The sequence below is a fragment of the Rana temporaria genome, chromosome 13 (assembly GCF_905171775.1).
Source record: "Rana temporaria chromosome 13, aRanTem1.1, whole genome shotgun sequence".
Lineage (NCBI taxonomy): Eukaryota > Metazoa > Chordata > Amphibia > Anura > Ranidae > Rana > Rana temporaria.
In genome coordinates, this window is record NC_053501.1 from 102588693 (window position 1) to 102616108 (window position 27416).

General features: G+C 46.6%; 1 protein-coding gene across 1 annotated transcript in view; it reads left to right on the forward strand.

The window, feature by feature from the left end:
- Window positions 1-27199, forward strand: part of MTMR11 (myotubularin related protein 11) — a 141525-nt gene extending 114326 nt beyond the window's left edge. Inside the window, exons 16-17 of the mRNA XM_040333753.1 lie at window positions 1653-1925; window positions 26819-27199. Of these exons, the coding sequence (XP_040189687.1) occupies window positions 1653-1925; window positions 26819-26968 (423 nt within the window). The 3' untranslated portion in view covers window positions 26969-27199. The remainder of the gene's footprint in view (window positions 1-1652; window positions 1926-26818) is intronic.
- Window positions 27200-27416: the final 217 nt, after the last annotated feature.

Below are 27416 nucleotides of genomic sequence, written 5' to 3' on the forward strand. Positions count from 1 at the left end.
GAGTGTTAACACCTTCACTGCCAGTGGCATTTTTATAGTAATCCAATGCATTTTTATAGCACTGATCGCTATAAAAATGCCAATGGTCCCAAAAATGTGTCAAAAGTGTCCGAAGTGTCCGCCATAATGTCGCAGTACCGAAAACAAAATCGCTGATCGCCGCCATTACTAGTAAAAAAAAATATTAATAAAAATGCCATAAAAATACCCCCTATTTTGTAAACGCTATAACTTTTGCGCAAACCAATCAAACGCTTATTGCGATTTTTGTAGAAGAATATGTATCGGCCTAAACTGAAGAAAAAAAATTTTTTTATTATATATTTTTGGGGGATATTTATTATAGCAAAAAGTAAACAATATTAATTTTTTTCAAAATTGTCGCTCTATTTTTGTTTATAGCGCAAAAACTAAAAACCGCAGAGGTGATCAAATACCACCAAAAGAAATCTCTATTTGTGGGAAAAAAAGGACGCCAATTGTTTGTTTGGGACCCACGTCGCACGACCGCGCAATTATCAGTTAAAGCGACGCAGTGCCGAAACGCAAAAAGTGCTCTGGTCTTTGACCAGCAATATGGTCCGGGGGTTAAGTGGTTAAATAAAAAATAAGACGCCAGTAAAGTTAGCCCAATTTTTTTTTGGATTGTGAAAGATAATGTTACGCCGAGTAAATTGATACCCAACATGTCACGCTTAAAAATTGTGTCCGCTCGTGGAATGGCGATAAACTTTTACACTTTAAAATCTCCATAGGCGACGTTTAGAAAATTCTACAGGTTGCATGTTTTGAGTTACGGCGATACCTCACGTGTGGTTTGAACACCGCTTTCATATGCGTATACGTATGCGCTCGCTTCTGCGTGCGAGCTCGACGCGACGGGAGCGCGTTCCTGGCTTCTAACATTTTTGTCTGGCTCCTAGATTCCAAGCAAATTTGTCAAGCCCTGATATAGTACCGTATTTATCGGGGTATACCGCGCGCCGGCGTATAACGCGCACCCCAAGCTTAGAAGGGAAGTTTAGGAAAAAACATACATTTTGGATGCTCAGCCTTGTCGGTGTCCATCTGCTGTTGGCGTCCATCGGCGGCCTTGTCCGGCGTCCGTCTGCGGCCTTGCGCGGGGTCCGTCCAGCCTTGTCGGTGTCCGTCTGCTGTCTTGCCCGGCGTCCATCGGCGGCCTTGTCCGGCGTCCGTCTGCGGCCTTGCGCGGGGTTTGTCCAGCCTTTTGGCTGGTGTCTGTCGCGTTCGTCTGGCGGTCTGTCCAGCCTTGTCGTTGTCCGCCGCTTTCGTCTGCCGGTCCGTCCAGCCTTGTCGGTGTCCGTCGCGTCCGTCTGCCGGGGGTTGCAGCGTTGTGTGTTTGAGTTTGGCGCCTCGGTCGAGCTGTGCAGAGCCGGATTTCCGGTGTGTTCGGCTTCTCTTGTGGCTGCGGGCGGAGCCGATCGTGGCCGAGCCTAGCCAAGTGCACAGTACACTCGGCTCGGTCTTTGTCGGCGGAGCTCAGAGACGTCGGGGATCGGCGTATAACGCGCACACACGATTTTCCCCTGATTTTGAGGGGAAAAAAGTGCACGTTATACGCCGATAAATACGGTATATACCTCCTATTATATCAATACAGTGCATTGACTTGTGTTTTTTCTTTTCTCAAGATGAATGTCTCCAACAACTGCAGTGTGTACATGCTCTCCAAGGGCTCCCTCGTCCTACAGTCTCCATTATTCCCAAGGAAAATCGGTACAGTGTCTAAGCGGACGGCTCGCCGTGCCCAGTCTGCTGAGAGTTTACTGGAAGAAGAAAAACCATTTAGGAGTAACGTCGCCACTTACAGCCCCGCAGAGGACCTTCTACTTCCTATAAGTGTGGGGCCTTGGGTCACGCTATGGAAAAGATGTTACTTGCGCTACACCACAGACATGGCACAGGTAACTAAACATGGCTGGAAATTGGCAGATGAAGATCCAGTATAAGTTCACAATATAATCAACTGTATGTAGACACTTGGCCGTGACACCTACCTCTATGGCCAAATAGACTCCCTTCTGAAATATTGAAGACATTTAGACAACTGTGTACTTCCAACCTTTGTGGCAGCAGTCTGAAGTAGGTCCTTTTCTGTTCCAGCATTACTGTGCCCAGGGCTTTCCTTTTCAAACAACAGATGCTGGAACTCAACCACGACCCCCCAAAACCCCTCTACCCAGACACACCCTCCAATGGCGGCTGGTGCTCAAAATTTTTGGGGGAGGGGGGGCGCAAACAAACGAAAAAAAAACAAAAAAACAATTGCAGCCTCACTGTGCCAATCAATTGTCACCACTGTGCCCATCAAACGCAGCCACTGTACCCAGCAATTGTCGCCACTGTGCCATGCCATCAATTGTCGCCACTGTGCCATCAAACGCAGCAACTGTGCCATCAATTGTCACCACTGTGCCCATCAGTTGTCGCCACTGTGCCATCAATTGTCGCCACTGTGCCATCAAACGCAGCCACTGTGCCATGCCATAAAACGCAGCCACTGTGCCATGCCATAAAACGCAGCCACTGTGCCATGCCATCAAACACAGCCACTGTGCCATCAATTGTCACCACTGTGCCCATCAATTGTCGCCACTGTGCCATGCCATCAATTGTCGCCACTGTGCCATCAATTGTCGCCACTGTGCCATCAAACGCAGCCACTGTGCCATCAATTGTCACCACTGTGCCCATCAATTGTCGCCACTGTGCCATCAATTGTCGCCACTGTGCCATCAAACGCAGCCACTGTGCCATGCCATCAAACGCAGCCACTGTGCCATGCCATCAAACACAGCCACTGTGCCATCAATTGTCACCACTGTGCCCATCAATTGTCGCCACTGTGCATGCCATCAATTGTCGCCACTGTGCCATCAATTGTCGCCACTGTGCCATCAAACGCAGCCACTGTGCCATCAATTGTCGCCACTGTGCCATGCCATCTAATGCAGCCACTGTGCCATGCCATCAAACGCAGCCACTGTGCTATCAATTGTCACCACTGTGCCCATCGATTGCCACCAGTTTGCCTCCACAAAAACCGCCAGATTGCCTCCCCCGTCCCCCAGCACTTACCTTTCTCGGGTCAGCCATCCTCCCTCGATGTCTTCTCCCGAGTCCCGCCCTCGATGTTGCTTCAGCCAATCAGGTTACTGGTAACCACACCCCCTGCGTCCCCTGGTTAACTATTTGGAAACCGATTACAGCCCACAGGCCGCTGGCTCTGATAGACACTTCCACACAGCCATAGTGATTGTGGTGAGCAGCCACCCCCCCCCAAGGGTCATGATGACTAGAGGTGGTGGTACGGAGTTCTACCAAGTTCCCCTGTGTACAAAGCCAGCTCCATAGTGGAATGGGGCAATTTATAAAGGGCATCTTAGACACCCTATAGAATTCAATTGGGGCGCAGCAATTAAAGTGTCGCTGCCTGCACCCAATTCACGTACCTGTCAGTGGTGGGTACATGAATTTGTCAGTGCCCTCACTGAGGTGGTAGTAAGATCCACCTGAATTTTGCCACACATGTCAGTAATTACCTGAATTAGATAAAGTAACTACCCCAGAAAAGTCTTGTTACAGCATGAATGTGATGCAAGAACTCAATGAGATCTAACTATTAGAGTTCCCAAGTAGTAGAAAACCTCTCTGACTTATCTGCTTAGCGCATGTGCGTTAATGTGTGTTATGTTGCACGTTAACGCTCTTTGTGTTAAGGCAGCTCATGGAAATGAATGGGCTACCAGCGCACCCTAAGGTGCTGAAGATCAGACATGACATGTTTTTTTTTGTAACCCAACGCAGTTTAAGGCACTGCTACTATGTTTTGCAGCATGCTACAACACAATTGCATTGCCTTAGTATGTTGGTGTTCCAACACATTAGTGGAAATGGGCCCTTAGGGTATTTACCCATCTAATGCAATAGTCTCCAAACTCCGGCCCACGGGCGGGATGTGGCCCTTTGCTTGCCTTTATACGGCCCTCAAGGCGCTATTCCTCCCACTCACATCAAAGATAGAAAACTATTTCTCCCACTGGCACCATAGATGGGGCATTTTTCCACCCACTGGCACCATAGATGGGGCATTTTTCCACCCACTGGCACCATAGATGGGGCATTTTTCCACCCACTGGCACCATAGATGGGGCACTATTCCTCCCACTGGCACCATAGATGGTGCATTATTCCTCCCACTGGCACCATAGATGGGGCATTATTCCTCCCACTGAAACCATAGATGGGGCATTATTCCTCCCACTGGCATCATAGATAGGGCCTTATTCCTCCCACTGGCACCATAGATGGGGCATTATTCCTCCCACTGGCACAATAGATGGGGCATTATTCCTCCCACTGGTACAATAGATGGGGCATTATTCCACCCACTGGCACCATAGATGGGGCACTATTCCTCCCACTGGCACCATAGATGGTGCATTATTCCTCCCACTGGCACCATAGATGGTGCATTATTCCTCCCACTGGCACCATAGATGGGGCATTGTTCCTCCCACTGGCATCATAGATGGGGCCTTGTTCCTCCCACTGGCATCATAGATGGGGCCTTATTCCTCCCACTGGCACCATAGATGGTGCCTTATTTCTCCCACTGGCACCATAGATGGGGCCTTATTCCTCCCACTGGCACCATAGATGGGGCATTATTCCTCCCACTGGCACAATAGATGGGGCATTATTCCTCCCACTGGCACAATAGATGGGGCATTATTCCTCCCACTGGCACCATAGATGGGGCATTATTCCTCCCACTGGCCAACATAGATGGGGCCTTATCCCTCCCACTGGCATCATAGATAGGGCCTTATTCCTCCCACTGGCATCATAGATGGGGCCTTGTTCCTCCCACTGGCACCATAGATGGGGCATTATTCCTCCCACTGAAACCATAGATGGGGCATTATTCCTCCCACTGGCATCATAGATAGGGCCTTATTCCTCCCACTGGCACCATAGATGGGGCATTATTCCTCCCACTGGCACAATAGATGGGGCATTATTCCTCCCACTGGCACAATAGATGGGGCATTATTCCTCCCACTGGCACAATAGATGGGGCATTATTCCTCCCACTGGCACCATAGATGGGGCCTTATTCCTCCCACTGGTACCATAGATGGGGCCTTATTCCTCCCACTGGCACCATAGATGGGGCCTTATTCCTCCCACTGGCACCATAGATGGGGCCTTATTCCTCCCACTGGCACCATAGATGGGGCATTATTCCTCCCACTGGCACCATAGATGGGGCATTATTCCTCCCACTGGCACCATAGATGGGGCATTATTCCTCCCACTGGCATCATAGATGGGGCCTTATTCCTCCCATTGGCACCATAGATGGGGCATTATTCCTCCCACTGGCACCATAGATGGGGCATTATTCCTCCCACTGGCACAATAGATGGGGCATTATTCCTCCCACTGGCACCATAGATGGGGCATTATTCCTCCCACTGGCACCATAGATGGGGCCTTATTCCTCCCACTGGATCCATAGATGGGGTATTATTCCTCCCACTGGTACCATAGATGGGGCATTATTCCTCCCACTGGCATCATAGATGGGGCCTTATTCCTCCCACTGGCACAATAGATGGGGCATTATTCCTCCCATTTACACCAAGGATGGAGATTATTCTTCCCATTAATACCAATACCCAGGCATTATGTAATACTTTTACCCCCACTGACAACCAAGTCTGGGGCCTTCTACTCTTATTGGCCACAGTCCGGCCCTCCTAAAGTCTGAAAAACAGTAACTGGTCCTTTGCTTTGAATGTTTGGAGAGCCCTGGTCTAAAGTCTACCAAACACTGACATATCAGCTTTGGGTTGACTGACCCTTTAAGTAAAATATTTTTGTGACAAAAGCTTTATGTAATTTATTCCATGAGTCAGTGGTGGAGCTAATTATTGGCTACGCAGGCAGGAATGCCGAAGGCATTTATTACTTTCTCTCCTCCAACCATAGCTTCTATAAATGTTCTGCGTTATCCTGCCCCCTGCTGGTGGGTTTGCACAATTTATATTCGGATTTGGATTGGATTAGGTTCCTTTTGGATACATTCTTGTTATTATTGTAGCGCTACCGTTTTGTGATGATTTTGGTTCTGCAGTCAGAGACGCCCAAACTAAAATGTTTATTCATTTACCTGCAGGCTGAGCTCGTTTTTTTTTTTGTTTTTTTTATATGCTTTAAAGCCTTTGACAGACTTTTTTAAAATCCAATGACCTAGGGCCAGATTCATGTAGAATCGCGGCGGCGTAACGTATCCTAGATACGTTACACCGCCGCAATTTTTCATCGCAAGTGCCTGATTCACCAAGCACTTGCGATGAAAACTACGCCGGCGCAAGGCGGGCCAATTTAAATGGGCGTGTGCCATTTAAATTAGGCGTGCTCCCACGCCGGACCTACTGCGCATGCTCCGTTTCTTAACTCCCGCCGTGCTTTGTGCGTCGTGACGTAATTTTTTTGAACGGCGACGCGCGTAGCGTACTTCCGTATTCCCGGACGGCTTACGCAAACGACGTTAAATTTTGAATTTCGACGCGGGAACGACGGCCATACTTTAGACAGCAATACGCTTGCTGACTAAAGTTAGGGCACCAAAAAAAACGACTAACTTTGCGACGGGAAACTAGACTAGCGGCGACGTAGCGAACGCGAAAAACCGTCGTGGATCCGCAGTAACTCCTAATTTGCATACCCAACGCTGGTTTACGACGCAAACTCCCCCCAGCGGCGGCCGCGGTACTGCATCCTAAGATCCGACAGTGTAAAACAATTACACCTGTCTGATCTTAGGGATATCTATGCGTAACTGATTCTATGAAACAGCCGCATAGATAGAACAACAGATACGACGGCGTATCAGGAGAAACGCCGTCGTATCAGCTTTGTGAATCTGGCCCTAAATCACCAGACTAGGGAAAGTTTTCACAACAGTACGGATGTTTAATTAACCATCTTTGGCTTTTAATATTCTGGATAAGTGCTGACATGTCTTGTTTATTTTTTACTGCTAAAAGTCTTAATTGCAATGTTTTAATGTCCTTTGAAGCTCAATTGAAAGTCTCTGCTGATGGTTAGATATTCACTATGATTGTGTTCATTATAAATTGTGCTTGGGTTAGAGAAAGAATGACTGGCACAAGCAATAGACTTAAATCCGGATGTTTTTTAGCAGACTGGTACATTTTAGAGGAATGAGGGTGACACCATGTACAACCTGACTCCCCGCCCCTCAGTCTGCAGACCTCAGTATAACATGTTTCATTGCCTTAGGTCAGGGGTGGCCAACCAGTGGCCCGGGGGCCACATGTGGCCCGCGGAGCCCTCTGATGTGGCCCGCGACCTCCTGCTCTGGAATGGCGGGTTGGCAAGCCCAGATCGCAGACCTGTCATACCACAGCATCAGTGGTGTAAATGAAGCTGGTGATAGAGGAAGAAAATGGCTGCGGAGAAGAGCCCCATAACTTAATGTTTCCTCTACAGCACTGGCTTTTGCCACAGGAGGAGTCTACGGCAAAGTTCAGCTAACCCTCAGGATAGACACAGGTGCACTACGCTGCACCCGCAGTGTGGGTAAACCGCAGCACATCAGTGTGAAAGCAGTCTTAGGCCCTTTTCACACAACCAGCCCAACCAAATGGGACCCTCAATTCACCTCTTCAGAGAGTCAGGTGTCCGTTTACGCCCACCTACCTCCAATCCGAAAAACAGAAGGGAATTCGTCCCCTTCCATCAGGGCGGATCAGAGGGCCTATAGAGTAGCCGTGACCTGTCATCCACCCGCTCCGCTCATTGTGGCCCGCGGCTGGTTACCAAGTTGCTTAAGTGGCCCTCACTCTTCAAAAGGTTGGGCACCCCTGCCTTAGGTCCTGGTATCGAGCCTGCTATATTGATAAATATGAAAATTTTTCTAAACCAATTTTCACTGTTAGGCCCCTTTTACACGGGGCGGATCAGTAATGATCCGCCCCGTGAACCTCCGCTTGCTCAGCGGGGGTCGCTCCGTTGATCCCCGCTGAGCCGGCGGATGACAGGGCGGTCCCCGCACACTGTGCAGGGACCGCCCTGTCTTTTCTCCGCTCTCCCCTATGGGGGGATCGGATGAACACGGACCGTCTGTCCGTGTTTATCCGATCCGCAGACAGAAGGAATAATAGGGTTTTCCTCTGTCTGCAGAATCGGAGGAGTGCGGAGGCGGGCGAGATCGGGTGTCAGCGGACTTTGTTCTGCAGATACAGATTTTACTGCCACTGACTATGCAAGGAAGGGGGTGTTTGGGTCAGATTTCACTGCCACTGACCTTTCACTGCTGCAGAGTGCACTGACCACCGAGTGTAGGATAGGGGGTTACATTTCTCTGCCACTGCACTGACTGCCAGTGGTTGGGGGGCAGAGTTTAAAAATGACTGCCACTGACCACCAATAGGGGGTTAAAGAGCATTCTTACTATGCACCAGTGCAGGGGAGGGGGTGGTTACAGCACTGCTACTTATGCTAATACTGGAGGTTATTATTGCAGACACTGACATCAATGCTAAGGATTATTATTGTGGCCACCGGTACTAATGCTGGTTATTATTGTGGTCACTGACACCAATGCTTGAAGCTATTTTTGTGGCCATTGTTACTAATGCTGAAGGTTATTATTGCAGCCACCGACACCGATGCTGGGGGTTATTATTGCAGTCTTTGACACCAATCCTGGGGGTTATTATTGCAGACACTGACATCAATGCTGAGGATTATTATTGTGGACACCGGTACTAATGCTGGTTATTCTTGTGGCCATTGACACCAATGCTGGGGGTTATTATTGCGGCCATGGACACTAATGCTGAAGGTTAATTTTGCGGACACCGACACCGATGCTGGGGGTTATTATTGCAGCCTTTGACACCAATACTGGGGGTTATTATTGCAGACATTGATATCAATGCTAAGGATTATTATTGTGGCCACCAGTTATTATTGGGGTCACTGACACCAATGCTTGGAGCTATTCTTGTGGCCCATGATACTAATGCTGGGGGTTATTATTGCGGCCATGGACACTAATGCTGAAGGTTAATTTTGCGGACACCGACACCGATGCTAGGGGTTATTATTGTAGTCTTTGACACCAATACTGGAGGTTATTATTGCAGACACTGACATCAATGCTAAGGATTATTATTGTGGCCACCAGTTATTATTGTGGTCACTGACACCAATGCTTGGAGCTATTCTTGTGGCCCATGACACTAAGGCCTCGTACACACCAGCGGATCTGTCCGATGAAAAAGGTCCACGGACTGTTTCCATCGGACACGTCCGCTGGGATCATTTGGTCTGATGGCTGTACACACCATCAGACCAAATTCCCCGCGGACAGGATACGCGGTGACGTGGCCGCGGCTACGTGCGCGACCCTGGAAGGTCAATGCTTCCACGCATGCGTCGAATCACTTCGACGCATGCGAGGGCTTTCGGGCCGAGCGGACATGTCCGGTGAGTCATACAGACGACCGAACATGTCCGACGGACAGGCTTCCAGCGGACATGTTTCTTAGCATGCTAAGAAACATTTGTCCGCTGGAAACCTGTCCGCTCGGCTGGGAATCCGGTCCGGTCGGCCCTACACACGACCGAACATGTCTGCTAAAACTGGTCCGCGGACCAGTTTCAGCAGACATGTTCGGTCGTGTGTATGAGGCCTAATGCTGAGGGTTACTGTTGTGGCCACCGACACCAATGCTGGGGGTTATTAGTGTGGCCACTGACACCAATGCCGGGGGTTATTAGTGTGGCCACTGACACCAATGCTGAAGATTGTTATTGTGGTGTCTGACACCCTACACTGGGTGTATTAATGCAGACACTGACACCAATGCTAAGTATTATCATTGTGGTCTCTGACACCAATGTAGGAGTGTTATTATTGCCAGGTCACTGGCATCAGTGATGTTTTTTTCTTTTGCAGCCACTAACTCCTATAATGACTCCAGCTTTCTCTTCATTGTGCATTGCGTTGAGGTGTGGTAAATAGTGTTGCTCACGAATATTCGCATTGCGAATATTCGACTCGAATATAGCATATTCGAGAAATCGCGCTATATTTCGAAATTCGCGGTGAATATTCGCAATTCCGAATATTCGATTTTTTACAATTTTTTTTTTGAATCAGATCACATCCTAGATATCTCCATCGACGTCTAAAAGCATTGCTGGTATCATTAGAGACCCTGGGCCGAGTAGCTGAAGCGTTCATTGAATTTTCCAGAAAGATCGCAATGCGATTATTCGGCAAACGCAATATCGCGCGATTATTTTCCTCGCCCCGATCTTCCGCATCAGAGCGATTTTTACAGTTTCATTTTTAAAACAGATCACATCCTAGTGATCTCCATAGACGTCTGAAAGCATTGCTGGTATGATTAGAGCCATTGGGCCGAGTAGCTGAAGCGATCATTTTATATTGCCGAATAATCGCAATGCGAATATTCGGCAATAGGAATATTGCGCGATTATTTGCTCCGCCCTTTTGCATCAGAGCCAATCAGAGTTCTCCTTCCACACTCGTCACAGGTTAGCAACCAATAGGAACCTGCCTGCATGGACATTATATAAGCTCACTCCCAGCACCATTTCATTGCAGATTCAGAAGCTTGCTATAGAGTGTGGAGGCTGTTTCTGTGTTCCTGGTTTCCTGGTTTCCTGTGTCTTTGTTCTTGATTGATTTAGATCATCACCAGCATTGCTATTTAGTGATTCCAGTGGATCTTTTCCAGTATATCAACTGCTTTTTTCAAAGCAATAGACCCAAGAGCTTTTTTCAAAGCTACGTTTTGTGCTGTTTTGTGCTGTTTTTTTCATTTGTGTTACTGTTTGATCCTGCAATCCTCCCTGTTCAGTTATATTTGCAAGAGATTTCAGAACACATATTGATCTGAGCTTTATAAAAGAGCTTTTCTAAAAGCTAAGTTTTGTTCATCTTGTGTTACTGTCAGATCTTGCAGGTTCACTGTTCAGTGATATTTGATAGGCATCTCAGTTCAAATTTTGTTTAGTTTTCCCTAAAGAGCTTTTATAAAAGCTAAGTTTTGTGTTCAGTTTAGTTAAATTTTGTGTAGTAAGTGTACACACTGTTAGTGTACATTTATTTCATCTAGCTTAGCTTAGTGTGTGTTTAGTGTCTGTGTTTTGTGTTTAAAAAAAAAAAAAAAAAAAAAAAAAGTTAGTGTTTGTTTAGTGCTTTTTTTTTTTTTCTTTAATTTTGTAGTCCTTGTCTGGTGTACTACTTTTCTTATAGTTTAGTAGCTGTCTGTGTACGTCTTTGTCTGCGTGCCTGTCTTGTAAAAAAAACACAAAAACACATTTTGTTCACATTTTCCCCCCCAATAAAGTTTAACCCCCCCACACACATATCAGCAATTATGAGCGGCATCCGTGGCCGTGGCAGTAGGGGTAGGGGAGTTACTCCCAGTGCTGGATCGCTGCCAGCACGGGGTACCTCTCGTGCCCCTACTAGTGGTAGAGGATCGGGTGCAAGGGGAGTACGCCTGATCCGGGAGTTCTTCCCATCGGGCAGCCGCCCGATATTGCCATCTCAGGCTCAAGTAGTGGTGGACTACATGGGGCACAGCAGTGCCACTGAGTCGTCGGTCCCGACTCACAGTAGTACCACCATTACACCGTTGCCTGTACTACCCCCCCCCAGCCCCCAAGAGTCCAGCATCTTACTGTTCGACAGCGACAGTGATAGGGATCTCTTGGGGGAGGCCATGCATCAGGCAGACCTCCAGCTCTGTCCTGATGGTCAGGACCTTTTTGAAGGGATGGATGAGGAGGATGGGATACCTGCTGGCAGTATCCCAGAGACATCCCTTCAAACTGGTGCTGCTGTTTTGGTGCAGGAAACAGCAGCACCTAGTCAGACCCAGGCGTGGGTGAGGGGACAGCGGAGCCAGGCTAGAGGCTCCATGTCACGTGGTTCCCTCAGACCAACACATCTCAGCCCTTGGTCTGACATCTCTGGGGGCGAAGAGGGTGACCCATCATGGTTGCCATCTGACGCGTCGGCTCACTACGTCAGTGACGACGGGGAAGGTAGGCACCCTGGTGAAACGGTGCGCCAGGTCACCACCAGGGAGACCATCGTCAGGGTCTCCACTGGTGATGGCAGCAGGAGGTGTCAGGAGGAGGAGCAGCAGCAGCAGCAGCAGCAGCAGGCAGCTCCACCTGTGCGCACCGAATCCCAGCAGGTGCAAGTAAGCGTCACCCCATCTGACAGGAGGGCGGTGCTGAAGTCACCTGTCTGGAATTTCTTTACCCTGGTGGCAGACAACCCTACCGTGGCCATCTGCCGGATTTGTAAAGTGAGGGTGAAGAGAGGGAAGTGTTTGGCTCGGGTGGGTACCACAGCCCTGAACCAGCACCTCAGGATAAACCACTGGGCGTTGTATGAGGAGATGAAGCGTGGTGGTGGTAGCAGCGCCACCACCACAAGTGAGCAGGGTACAGCAGCCCCTGCCACATCTTCATCTGTTTCCAGCAGGTCATGCCCCCCCGCTCCCTCTAGTAGAGGTACTGGTACCGGCAGCCAGACCTCTACTTCCACAGCACCCTCCACGTCTGTGTCCCGCACTGCCGTCCGGCGCCAGGCGTCGATTTCAGACGCCTTTGACCGCACCACTCCCTTCCCCCCTGGAGACCGACGTGTGCGTTCCCTCAATGGGCTCCTGGCAAGGGTTATTGCCCAACATCTGCTGCCCTTCAACATAGTTGACAGCAACCCCTTCAGGCAGATGTTGGAGCAGGCCCAACCCCAATGGCGTGTCCCCAGCCGCCATTTCTTTGCCAGGACTGGTGTCCCTGCCCTACACCAGCACATTGTTCAGAATGTAACCCTGTCGCTGGATCACGCTGTCAGCGACAGGGTTCATCTGACAATGGATGGCTGGACCAGCAGGCATGGGCAGGGACGCTACATCAGCTTCACGGCCCATTGGGTTTCCCTCCGAGGCGTCGGTGAGGGATCGTCGGCAACCGATCTTGTGGTGCCGCCCCGGGGTGTCCAGGGGAGAACTGCTGGTCTCCCTCAAGCCACTGTCTCCGCAGCTGCTGAGCCTCCCAGCAAGCGCCCCCGTAGCTACTCAAGTGTGGGGCACGTGCGCTGTCAGGCCGTGCTCCAGCTTGTTAGTTTAGGGGACCGGAGACACACTGCAGAAGAAGTGCTGAAAGCACTTCAAGCTCAGGTCCAGAAGTGGCTGACACCCCGAAGGCTCCAGCCAGGTATGGTTGTCTGCGATAACGGCAGCAACCTACTCGCCGCCCTCCATGCTGGCAGTCTGACGCACGTGCCCTGTCTGGCACATGTCCTCAACCTGGTGGTGCAGAAGTTCCTGCGCACTTATCCAGGGTTGAGTGACATTGTGGCAAAGGCGCGTAGGATTGCCAGCCACTTCAGGCGCTCCCCAACCGCTACCGCGTCCCTGTCCAAATTGCAGCGGAAGTACAATCTGCCCCTTCACAGGCTGATTGTGGACAGTGTGACGCGGTGGAACTCCACCCTCCACATGCTGAAGAGGTTGTGGGAGCAGCAAAGGGCGGTGAGGGAGTACCTGATGGAACTAGGCACTCAGAGGGCTTCACCACAACTCCCTTTCATCGCCTGTGCGCAGTGGGGGCAGATAAACCAGGTCTGCCAAGTGTTGTCCTCCTTCGAGCAGGCGACCAAGATGGTCAGCAGTGAGCAAATTGGCCTCAATAGCGTGCTGCCAATACTGTTCATGCTGGAGAGGACACTAGATCGCCTGCTCGAGGCTGGGGAGAGTGCCTTGGTGGAGCAGGAGGAGTCAGCAATGCTCCACCGAGACCAGGGCCAGGACCAGGAGGAGGAGGAGGAGGAGGAGGAGGAGGATGATGATGAAGAGGAGGAGGAGGTGGTTGCTGGTGTCGTCCCGGAGTCAGGGCCTGGTCAGGAGGGAGAGCCGGTGTTGGGGGCACCGATAGTCCGGGGGTTGGGCATGTCTGAGTTTGACCAGCAGCGCCTCAGGGAAGAAGAGTCGCACCTCATTCACCTGGCCAGCATTGAGGAGTCACAGCGGGCTGTGCTCTTCCCCATGGCTGCCCACATGCTCAGATGCCTCAGGAGGGACCCCCGGGTTAAGACCATCAAGACGAGGGATGATTTCTGGATGGCCACCCTTTTGGATCCCAGGTGCAAGGGGAAACTGGAGCAGTTCATCCCAGCCAGCCGGAGGCAGCACCGGATGGAGGAACTGCAGGCAGCCATTGTCAGACGGTTGGAGCAGGCAACTCCCCGGCCTCCAGTTGTCCCCCCTCATCTCACCCAGCAGGTGGCTGCACCCAGCTGCAGCCGAGCAGGGGACCTAATGGAAGAGATGAGGATGTTCTTCCAAACCGAGCGACCCAGTACCACCACCAGCAGCAGCAGCAGCAGTCACCACCAGCGGCTGGCCCACATGGTGGCAGACTACATGGCGTCCGTCGGTGCTTCTGACAGTATGAGCACCGACGACCCCATGGAGTACTGGGTTGCCAGATTGGACACCTGCCGCGAGCTCGCTCAGTATGCGCTGGAGTTATTGTCTTGCCCCCCCTCCAGCGTACTATCTGAGCGGACATTCAGCGCGGCAGGTGGGGTGGTCACGGACAAGAGGACCCGTCTGTCCACAGAGTCCGTGGACAGACTCACATTCATAAAGATGAATGAGTCCTGGATCGGCGGTGACTTTCTGGCACCCGTCGTCGGTTCAGGGCGCTGAAGGGTCCCTTGCCATGCATTCCCTGATGAAGCCCCGGACCTGATGTATTTACAGTGCTGAATATAACTATTTCAATATCAGAGAAAATCAATGTTAATATTTGGTACAGTAGGCTTTCTTTGCAATTACAGCGGTCAAAAATTTCTTGTAGTTTTACACCAGCTTTGCACACACTGGAGGAGGGATTTTGGCCCACTCCTCCACACAGATCTTCTCTACATCAGTCATGTTTCTGGGCTATCGCTGAGAAACACGGAGTTTGAGCTCCCTCCAAAGATTCTCTATTGGGTTTAGGTCTGGAGACTGGCTAGGCCACGCCAGAACCTTGATATGCTCCTTACAGAGCCAATCCTTGGTTATCCTGGCTGTGTGCTTTGGGTCATTCTCATGTTGGAAGACCCAGCCTCGACCCATCTTCAAAGCTCTAACTCAGGGAAGGAGGTTGTTGCCCAAAATCTTGCAATACATGGCCCCGGTCATCCTCTCCTTAATACAGTGCAGTCACCCTGTCCCATGTGCAGAAAAACACCACCAAAGCATGATGCTACCACCCCCATGCTTCACATTAGGGATGGCGTTCTTGGCATGGTACTCATCATTATTCTTCCTCCGAACACGGTTAGTGAAATTATGATCAAAAAATTATATTATAGTCTCATCTGACCACATGATTTTCTCCCATGACTCCTTTGGATCAGTCAAGACAATTATGTCAGCAGTTATTTCACACCCTATATACTCTTATTAAGACTGCTGTACATCATGGCAACTCCTGCCCATGTGATATGACTCTGTATCAACTACTACTGTTAATACTACTACTGCTGCTTCTGCTGCTGCTGCTGCCCAGTCAAGACACCTATGTCAGCAGTTATTTGACACTCTATATACTCCTATTCCTACTGCTGTTCATGATGGCACCTCCTGCCCATGTGATATGACTCTGTATCAACTACTACTGTTAATACTACTGCTGCTTCTGCTGCTGCTGCCCAGTCAAGACACCTATGTCAGCAGTTATTTGACACTCTATATACTCCTATTCCTACTGCTGTTCATCATGGCACCTCCTGCCCATGTGATATGACTCTGTATCAACTACTACTGTTAATACTACTGCTGCTTCTGCTGCTGCTGCCCAGTCAAGACACCTATGTCAGCAGTTATTTGACACTCTATATACTCCTATTCCTACTGCTGTTCATCATGGCACCTCCTGCCCATGTGATATGACTCTGTATCAACTACTACTGTTAATACTACTGCTGCTGCTTCTGCTGCTGCTGCTGCCCAGTCAAGACACCTATGTCAGCAGTTATTTGACACTCTATATACTCCTATTCCTACTGCTGTTCATGATGGCACCTCCTGCCCATGTGATATGACTCTGTATCAACTACTACTGTTAATACTACTGCTGCTTCTGCTGCTGCTGCCCAGTCAAGACACCTATGTCAGCAGTTATTTGACACTCTATATACTCCTATTCCTACTGCTGTTCATGATGGCACCTCCTGCCCATGTGATATGACTCTGTATCAACTACTACTGTTAATACTACTGCTGCTTCTGCTGCTGCTGCCCAGTCAAGACACCTATGTCAGCAGTTATTTGACACTCTATATACTCCTATTCCTACTGCTGTTCATCATGGCACCTCCTGCCCATGTGATATGACTCTGTATCAACTACTACTGTTAATACTACTGCTGCTTCTGCTGCTGCTGCCCAGTCAAGACACCTATGTCAGCAGTTATTTGACACTCTATATACTCCTATTCCTACTGCTGTTCATCATGGCACCTCCTGCCCATGTGATATGACTCTGTATCAACTACTACTGTTAATACTACTGCTGCTGCTTCTGCTGCTGCTGCTGCCCAGTCAAGACACCTATGTCAGCAGTTATTTGACACTCTATATACTCCTATTCCTACTGCTGTTCATGATGGCACCTCCTGCCCATGTGATATGACTCTGTATCAACTACTACTGTTAATACTACTGCTGCTTCTGCTGCTGCTGCCCAGTCAAGACACCTATGTCAGCAGTTATTTGACACTCTATATACTCCTATTCCTACTGCTGTTCATGATGGCACCTCCTGCCCATGTGATATGACTCTGTATCAACTACTACTGTTAATACTACTGCTGCTTCTGCTGCTGCTGCCCAGTCAAGACACCTATGTCAGCAGTTATTTGACACTCTATATACTCCTATTCCTACTGCTGTTCATCATGGCACCTCCTGCCCATGTGATATGACTCTGTATCAACTACTACTGTTAATACTACTGCTGCTTCTGCTGCTGCTGCCCAGTCAAGACACCTATGTCAGCAGTTATTTGACACTCTATATACTCCTATTCCTACTGCTGTTCATGATGGCACCTCCTGCCCATGTGATATGACTCTGTATCAACTACTACTGTTAATACTACTGCTGCTTCTGCTGCTGCTGCCCAGTCAAGACACCTATGTCAGCAGTTATTTGACACTCTATATACTCCTATTCCTACTGCTGTTCATGATGGCACCTCCTGCCCATGTGATATGACTCTGTATCAACTACTACTGTTAATACTACTGCTGCTTCTGCTGCTGCTGCCCAGTCAAGACACCTATGTCAGCAGTTATTTGACACTCTATATACTCCTATTCCTACTGCTGTTCATCATGGCACCTCCTGCCCATGTGATATGACTCTGTATCAACTACTACTGTTAATACTACTGCTGCTTCTGCTGCTGCTGCCCAGTCAAGACACCTATGTCAGCAGTTATTTGACACTCTATATACTCCTATTCCTACTGCTGTTCATCATGGCACCTCCTGCCCATGTGATATGACTCTGTATCAACTACTACTGTTAATACTACTGCTGCTTCTGCTGCTGCTGCCCAGTCAATACACCTATGTCAGCAGTTATTTGACACTCTATATACTCCTATTCCTACTGCTGTTCATGATGGCACCTCCTGCCCATGTGATATGACTCTGTATCAACTACTACTGTTAATACTACTGCTGCTTCTGCTGCTGCTGCCCAGTCAAGACACCTATGTCAGCAGTTATTTGACACTCTATATACTCCTATTCCTACTGCTGTTCATCATGGCACCTCCTGCCCATGTGATATGACTCTGTATCAACTACTACTGTTAATACTACTGCTGCTTCTGCTGCTGCTGCCCAGTCAATACACCTATGTCAGCAGTTATTTGACACTCTATATACTCCTATTCCTACTGCTGTTCATCATGGCACCTCCTGCCCATGTGATATGACTCTGTATCAACTACTACTGTTAATACTACTGCTGCTTCTGCTGCTGCTGCCCAGTCAATACACCTATGTCAGCAGTTATTTGACACTCTATATACTCCTATTCCTACTGCTGTTCATCATGGCACCTCCTGCCCATGTGATATGACTCTGTATCAACTACTACTGTTAATACTACTGCTGCTTCTGCTGCTGCTGCCCAGTCAATACACCTATGTCAGCAGTTATTTCACACCCTATATACTCTTATTAAGACTGCTGTTCATCATGGCACCTCTTGCCCGAGTGATTTGACACTGTATTGTCAATGTCTACTACTACTATTACAGCTCAGTCAAGACACCTGTGTCCCAATTTTTTGGTACACTATTGACTACTATGACCACTACTGATGCTGTACAGTATTCCCCAAGTGTTTTTATGCTATGTATTACTATTACCACTACTGCTTGTAAATCATGCCTGTATGATACTTAGTGGGAATGCTTTAATAAGCATTCCCAGTATGGATACCCGTAAATGTATTAATCTTAATTAGTGTGAATGCTTTAATAAACATTTCCAGTATTGATATACGTAAATTTAGTAATCTTATTATTCCTTACGTTTTTTGGTTCTGCGTAACTTCGGCATACTTTCAGCTATTGAGACCATTCAACTGTAAAAATGTTCGTCTCTTTCAGCTAATGATGGGACTTCTTCAAGTTTTTTTCTACTTTTTACACTTTTATAAATTTTAAGCTTTTAGACCCTTTTTTTAACATTGAAGTCAATGAGAACATCCTTTTCCCCTTTGAATTCACATGCCCTGCCAAAAGTTTCAGCTACTTCATACTTTCACTTACAGACACTGAAAAAACTGTAAAGCGGTCACAAAATATTTAGCTATCCGGCTATGACTTTTCAGATCTTCATCGTTTACAATTTTTTGTTGAAAACGCAATTTACGTTTTGCGAATTTTTCACAAAAATGCGATAGGTTATAATGTAATCCTATGGAGGGGATTTAGAGTCTGTCATGTGACCTTAACATTGGAGATCTTTGTAATTAAAAATATCTTTACAAAAAGGGGAAACAAAATGGTCTCACGCCCACAAGATCTACTTTTCATACACAATTTTTATATCAAAACGTAGCTATGCTTGTCTGGTTTCTGGCAATGTGATCAATTCTGCGATACGTATTTTAGTTTTAGTTATTGGAGCAACAGCCAGAAATTATGTCTCATAGACTCTCATGTTAAATTATCTAAAAAATGTTGCTGCAAAACTCACAAAGACGCTGTTTTCTAAATCGCAGACATGGCCACATTTTTAAGTTTATCAACATAAATTTCATATCAATGCGTTCACAAGGGCCGTGTATTTCAAACGGTGTAGTCGTTGTATCGATCGCATGTACGGTTGAGGATTTATTAAGCTTTGTTTGGAGGCTTAAATCATGTATTTGATCTGTGAATTAAAAGCGTTTGTAATGTTATTTCTTTCCATAAATAACTTTCCTGACCTCAGTGCAATATTCCTCCTCACTGACCTGGGGGGGAGGGGAAACCTCTTGAGGGGGGAGGGGCGACCAGGAAGTCAGCATACTCTATACTTTGCAGATAGAGAAAGAAGCTGTGTGTCCTAAAGATAGTGTAGTGGTTATGGTGAATGTCTTTGGCAAGGGGCTCAGCAATTAAGCTATTCAGCATTCCCACTCGCATTTTCCTCAGGAAATGCATTGTCTAGTTACATTATATTTTAATACTACTGCTGCTGCCTCCATGCTGAGTAAAGCTTCATGACCTCTCTGGCACAGCGGATTCACCAACAGCCTCCGCTTCAAGCTACCAGACCGGATCTAAACAGCAAGTGTAACTAAAACAATTAACCTTATGTTAAACCCTGGTTTGCGGCCTTTATACTGCAACCATTAGGCTGTCTGCAAGAGCAAATCTGCACTCTCTCTCTCTTTCTTGCTCTCTCTCTCTCTCTCTGTATATATATATATATATTTATTGTTGCTTTTGTTATGTTCATTTTTCAACAGTTTATTTTGTGTTCGTCGTGTCTGTGTCCGTGTGCTTTAGTTTGTCCTAGGTTTGTGTTAAATAAAATGATAGTATAAAATGTTTTTGCTTATTATGAAGTTAGATGTGTTGATGTTGATTTGTTCGATGTGAAGTTAGATGTGTTGAAAAACCTAAAAATCGATCTCAAAAAGAAATGAAACATTTCCAAAAAATAACATTTTTTAATCAAAAAATTAATTCAGACATAGCTGAGCATGAGCTTCTGAAGCCTTTCCAGCTCAGCAAGATATTCTAATTGCTGCTGGTCTAGCTGCGTATTTTGCTGGACCAGGTATTTAATTTGTTCATGATTTGCCTTTATCCTCTGATGTGTCTTCTTTAGCAGCGCGTGCTGCTGCATCATCTTTCTTGCTACTGTTAGGATATAATAAAAAAACATTTGGATTTCAAAGAACGTTACCAAATAAATAAAATATTTTTTTTGCTTATTAATCAATCATTATCATGTGTATACACTTGTTATGTGTCTAACACATCCCGGGAGTGCAGAATTATTAGGCAAATGAGTATTTGGACCACATCATCCTCTTTATGCATGTTGTCTTACTCCAAGCAGTATAGGCTCGAAAGCCTACTACCGATTAGGCATATTAGGTAATGTACATCTCTGTAATGAGAAGGTGTGTGGTCTAATGACATCAACACTCTATATCAGGTGTGCATAATTATTAGTCAATTTCCTTTCCTTTGGCAAAATGGCCCAAAAGAAGGACTTGACAGACTCTGAAAAGTCCAAAATAGAGAGATATCTAGCAGAGGGATGCAGCACTCTTAAAATTGCAAAGCTTCTGAAGCGTGATCATCAAACAAAAGAAACGTGTGGAAAAACAAAGGCGCAAACTTAACTGCCCATGACCTGAGAAAGGTTAAGCGTGCAGCTGCCAAGATGCCACTTGCCACCAGATTGGCCATATTTCAGAGCTGCAACATCACTGGGGTGCCCAAAAGCACAAGGTGTGCAATACCCAGAGACATGGCCAAGGTAAGAAAGGCTGAAAGACGACGACCACTGAACAAGACACACAAGCTGCGACGTCAAGACTGTGCCAATAAATATCTCAAGAAAGATTTTTCTAAGGTTTTATGGACTACTGAAATGAGAGTGAGTCTTGATGGGCCAGATGGAAGAGCCCGTGGCTGGATTGGTAAAGGGCAGGGAGCTCCAGTCCGACTCAGACGCCAGCAAGGTGGTGGTGGAGTACTGGTTTGGGCTGGTATCATCAAAGATGAGCTTGTGGGGCCTTTTCGGATTGAGGATGGAGTCAAGCTCAACTCCCAGTCCTACTGCCAGATTATGGAAGAGACCTTCTTTAAGCAGTGGTACAGGAAGAAGTCACCATCCTTCAAGAAAAAAATGATTTTCATGCAGGACAATGCTCCATCACACGTGTCAAAGTACTCCACAGCGTGGCTGGCAAGAAAGGGTATTAAATAAAAAAAAGTAATGACATGGCCTCCTTGTTCACCTGATCTGAACCCCATTGAGAACCTGTGGTCCATCATCAAATGTGGGATTTACAAGGAGGGAAAACAGTACACCTCTCTGAACAGTGTCTGGGAGGCTGTGGTTGCTGCTGCACGCAATGTTGATGGTGAACAGATCAAAACACTGACAGAATCCATGGATGTCAGGCTTTTGAGTGTCCTTGCAAATAAAGGTGGCTATATTGGTCACTGATTTGTTTTTGTTTTGTTTTTAAATGTCAGAAATGTGTATTTGTGAATGTTGAGATGTTATATTGGTTTCACTGTTAAAAATAAATCATTGAAATGGGTATCTATTTATTTTTTGGTTAAGTTGCCTAATAATTCTGCACAGTAATAGTAGTCACCTGCACACACAGATATCCCCCGAAAATAACTAACACTAAAAACAAACTAAAAACTACTTCCAAAAAAATTCAGCTTTGATATTAATGAGTTTTTGGGGTTCATTGAGAACATGGTTGTTGTTCAATAATAAAATGAATCCTCAAAAAATACAACTTGCCTAATAATTATGCACTACCTGTATACTTCTAGCATCAATACCATATTATGGTTCTACAATCTGACAGGTGCGCTTTATATGTTGTCCATTTTTATATCTACATTTTGTTGTTGAAATGTTATTAATCATTGTGCACATATTTACCTTCCTGAGCGAGGCTCACAGGACCGCTCTCTTCCTCCTGCTCTTCCGCTTGAGAAGCTGGGGTGGTGGGGGGGGGAATCTCCTCAGCTTGCTCCTCAGCAGGAGCTGGGGTTGGGGAGTGGGAGGGCCCTGGCTGCTCCTCTTCATCCATCTCCTCCTCTGCCGCATCCTCCTCTGCCGCATCCTCCTCCTCCTCCTCATCGGCCTGGCGCCTTCTGCGCTTGGCGCGGATAACTGGCATTGGAGCTCCTATAATAACACAATGTTCATATATTATAAAAATGTTTTCTAATGACGTATGCAAATTCTGTGTACTCTGCTGTATTGTATATGAATACAAATTGATTTATATAGACAGTTAACCAATGGGACAATGTTATATTAAAGGGTCTTGTGGGCACTACAGGGGACTGAGCGTGAGCTGGGATGCAACCATGTTAAAATGAGCTGTTTTTGTCTCCTTTGTTTTGTTCAGACCATCTCATGTTAAAAAAAGGGCCTGATGGAGCACACGGGATTACTATAACAACCCCACTCCTAACACAGGAATTTAGTGGTAATCTATATATATAAAACTCAACGTGTGTGTGTGCATAAATGTATGTATGTATGTATGTATGTATGTATGTTCCAGCATCACGTACAAACGGCTAAAGATATTTATATGAAACTTGGCACACAGGTTACTTATATGTCAGCCACAAACATAGGATAGGTGGTTTAAACCTTACCCACCCCCACTTGCCATGGTCGGGGTTTTTCTTTAAAGTCCCATGCAAAGCAATGGGAAAATTATGTTCCCACATAACTTCTGTGTTCCTGTCTGCTGCCCCATGTCTTTTTTCAACAGTACTATGAATACCTTGGCCGGTGGTGATATATGTTAGCACAACATGGCATCTTGGTTAACAACATCTGACCTTACATGAATTACATATGACCTTACATAACTGTCACCAAAGGAGCTGCGGTGGCTCCACGCGATTGCCACTGCACTGACAACTGATTCACCTCTGCAGCTAGGGGTTCGGATCCCGCTCTCGGCTACCTGTGAATTGAGTTTGGTGGTCTCAGCCCCGCCACTGGTGGGTGTGCTATGCGAGGTTGGGTTGGGAGGACCCCCTCACACCCGCCATTGCCAACCGGGGCATGGAGAAAGGTGGCAGATTGCCTCTGGGGGAGGCCTCCCAACTCCTGCAGGCCGGCTCCTCTCTCTTTCGAGTTCACGCACAAAATACACTTTTTTAAAAAAAAACATAACTGTCAACAATAACTTACCTGGATGATATTTAGCCCGAAGACGTCTGACATTACCCATTTGGCGCCTCTTGAGGTCAGACCACTTCTTAACAATGGCCTTGTGGTCATGTTGGCCGCCAAAGTCAGCGATTAGGGCGCTGACCACAGCCCTTTTCTGTGGCTGCCGCCGCAGGTCATCATATCCTGTTTCCAGGAACTTCTGCAAGATGAAGAACAAAGTATATTGTAATACTTCTGTTGACAGCCTTATGGATATATGACGTAAATGTATGCTATTCAACAATTGGAAGCATTCTCGCCTTATTAATCAATGACAGGGGTAACATGAAAGATTTTATATCCTGCCATTTCGGTCGCCACCTTTTTTGCATAAATATAGCAGCCATTATCATTTGCATAATTATGAATATATTATTAACAACACAGGATACACGTATAGGGGAGATATGCGTTGCTAACTCTTTTCCCTGTCAGGAGCCTAACGCCCCGGGGGGTCAGAGACGGGACCTTTTTCGGAGGACCACTGACGTATGTACCAGTCGCAGTTTTTTGTGATGTCACTCTTTAGGTGTGTGCACATTTTTCACTGCATCCGCGTGGAGTTTTTGGGTTGTGTTTTGCACGCCACAGGCTTTTCAACAGGAAAAAAACAGCTGGAGGCAGAATGGTTGCAAAACACTACGTGTTTGTTACTTAACTCTGGGTTTCAAGACCAGTCCACCTCCAGCTGTTGCAAAACTACTACTCCCATCAGCCACGGTCTGTCAGTGCATGCTACGAATTTTACTTTTGCTGCATTTAGGGTGCCACAGTTTAGAGACCCGTGCATAAAGGCCTGAAAAATGGGGGCCTGCAGAACTTACAATACTAGAAGTGCCAGCATTCCCAGGCATGCTGGAAGTTGTAGTTCTGCAACATCTAAAGGGCAATATGTATTCGAACGTCCTTGGGCCTTGAGGACACTGAAGTCAGGACGTTCGCATACGTCCTATGTCCAAAAAATTTTTAAATTCATTATGCTAAATAACAAGGAAAAGTGCCTAAATACACATTTGCCAACCAGGGTGTCTGCAGCTGTCCAGGCATGCTGGGACTTGTAGTTTTGTAAAAGCAGGAGACACATTTTTTGTGAAATACTAATATATGATCATATATACTAACTTTTAAACTAGACTTAAATGCTGGGCTGGGCTGGGACTTGTAGTTTTGTAAAAGCAGGAGACACATTTTTGGTTAAATACTAATATCTGATCATATATACTAACTTTTAAACTAGACTTAAATGCAGTTGAAGATGATGAAATAACAGTGGTCAAAATACTTACACAAATCAGCAACTTTTCCTCAGACTTAGTGAAATTGCTTCCAACCATGTTGCTGTGTGATTGCGCTGCGATCATAAGTTGGAAACTGGCAAGGCTCCAGGAAATGGTCGCGTGTTGTTCGCGTGTTGATTGCGCTGCTTGGACCGAGATGGGTCCATATGGCTTCGGCTGTATGGACCACAGTAACTCTTTTCCCTGTCAGGAGCCTAGGAGCCTAACGCCCCGGGGGGTCAGAGACGGGACCTTTTCGGAGGACCACTGACGTATGCAACCGTCGCAGTTTTTTGTGATGTCACTCTTTAGGTGTGTGCAAATTTTTCCTTGCACCGGGTGGAGTTTTTGGGTTGTGTTTTGCACGCCACAGGCTTTTCAACAGAAAATAACCAGCTGGAGGCAGAATGGTTGCAAAACACTACGGGTTTGTTACCTAACTCTGGGTTTCAAGACCAGTCCACCTCCAGCTGTTGCAAAACTACTACTCCCATCAGCCACGGTCTTTCAGTGCATGCTAAGAATTTTACTTTTGCTGCATCTAGGGTGCCACAGTTTAGAGACCCGTGCATAAAGGCCTGAAAAATGTGGGCCTGCAGAACTTACAATACTAGAAGTGCCAGCATTCCCAGGCATGCTGGAAGTTGTAGTTCTGCAACATCTAAAGGGCAATATGTATTCGAACGTCCTTGGGCCTTGAGGACACTGAAGTCAGGACGTTCGCATACGTCCTATGTCCAAAAAAATTTTAAATTCATTATGCTAAATAACAAGGAAAAGTGCCTAAATACACATTTGCCAACCAGGGTGTCTGCAGCTGTCCAGGCATGCTGGGACTTGTAGTTTTGTAAAAGCAGGAGACACATTTTTGGTTAAATACTAATATCTGATCATATATACTAACTTTTAAACTAGACTTAAATGCAGTTGAAGATGATGAAATAACAGTGGTCAAAATACTTACACAAATCAGCAACTTTTCCTCAGACTTTGAGAAATTGCTTCCCACCATGTTGCTGTAATATTGGGAAACTGGCAAGGCTCCAGGAAATGGTCGCGTGTTGTTCGCGCAATTGCGCATGCGCGATCGAAAAATCGCAATCGCAATATGTATTTTGGTTAAAATATCATACATATTCGATTTCAGAGTGCTGCTACAGCAGTTTTCGAAATATCTGCAATAAATTTCGCATTCGCATGTTGCGATATTTCGATAAAATATCAGGAATATTCTGAGCCAATCAGAGCGCTCCTCCAGCATATCTCGAAATTGCGCAATAAATATCGCATTCGCATGTTGCGATATTTCGATAAAATATCACGAATATTCTGAGCCAATCAGAGCGCTCCTCCAGCATATCTCGAAATTGCGCAATAAATATCGCATTCGCATGTTGCGATATTTCGATAAAATATCACGAATATTCTGAGCCAATCAGAGCGCTCCTCCAGCATATCTCGAAATTGCGCAATAAATATCGCATTCGCATGTTGCGATATTTCGATAAAATATCACGAATATTCTAAGCCAATCAGAGCGCTCCTACCGCAGTTATTAAAAAAATCGCAATTATTTTCGCATTCGCAATAGCGAAAAATCGCATTCTATTAATTTCGATAAAATATCACGAATATTCGAATTTAGCGAATATATCTCGAATATTCGAATATATATTCGAGATATATCGCGAAATCGAATATGGCATATTCTGCTCAACACTAGTGGTAAAGCCCATTCATTTTGATTGGGCTGCCTAACTCCAAGCAATGCACCTCAGTGCACAAAAACACGTCAGTACTCTGTGGCCCTCTGGAAGTTTTGCTGACCACATTTGAGGCCCTCCATTATTTTTAAGATGTCCACCACTGGTTTATGTTCACACACCCCCCTTACATTCTTCTTTTCTTTTCATCATAGCATGACGCCGGCCATCCTCCAGCAACCAGCCTAGTCGAGGAGCTGAGGATTCTTGAAGACAGACTGAGGAACCTCCATACATACAGCCGAGATCAGAGACTTGGAGTACCCAGCCACCCTAATGGCCTTACCCCTTCTTCCAACCGATAGCAGCCACTTACGGGAACTTCATACTGAACAGTCGTCCTTTTCACCGATATCTGCAGATGGCTTTCTTCTGACTTATTGGGGTGTTTGACACATAAAAAGCTACAATTCCAGTTTAAACGAAATCAATGCTGAAAGGTGGAGAGAAGACTGGAAATCAGTGACTCTTGTATATAAAGACTACTTGTCTATAATATTTAAGAAAAAATAAGTAAAATTAGCCTATACTCTCTATAGATTTTCATAATTAGCTCTCTGGCTGTCTATTGGGTACTGTAAGGTCCTTTTCGTTTCTGTACCAGTGTTTTCTGCCTGCAGTTAAGCACTTTGTGCTTCCCATAATTTAGCACTCACTGCCTAAGCAGCCAATCACCAGGCCTGAACGTGGTCAAAATTTAGCACTTGCTGCTTGAGCAGCCAATCGCCGTGCCTGCATGTGGTCACATGGGGG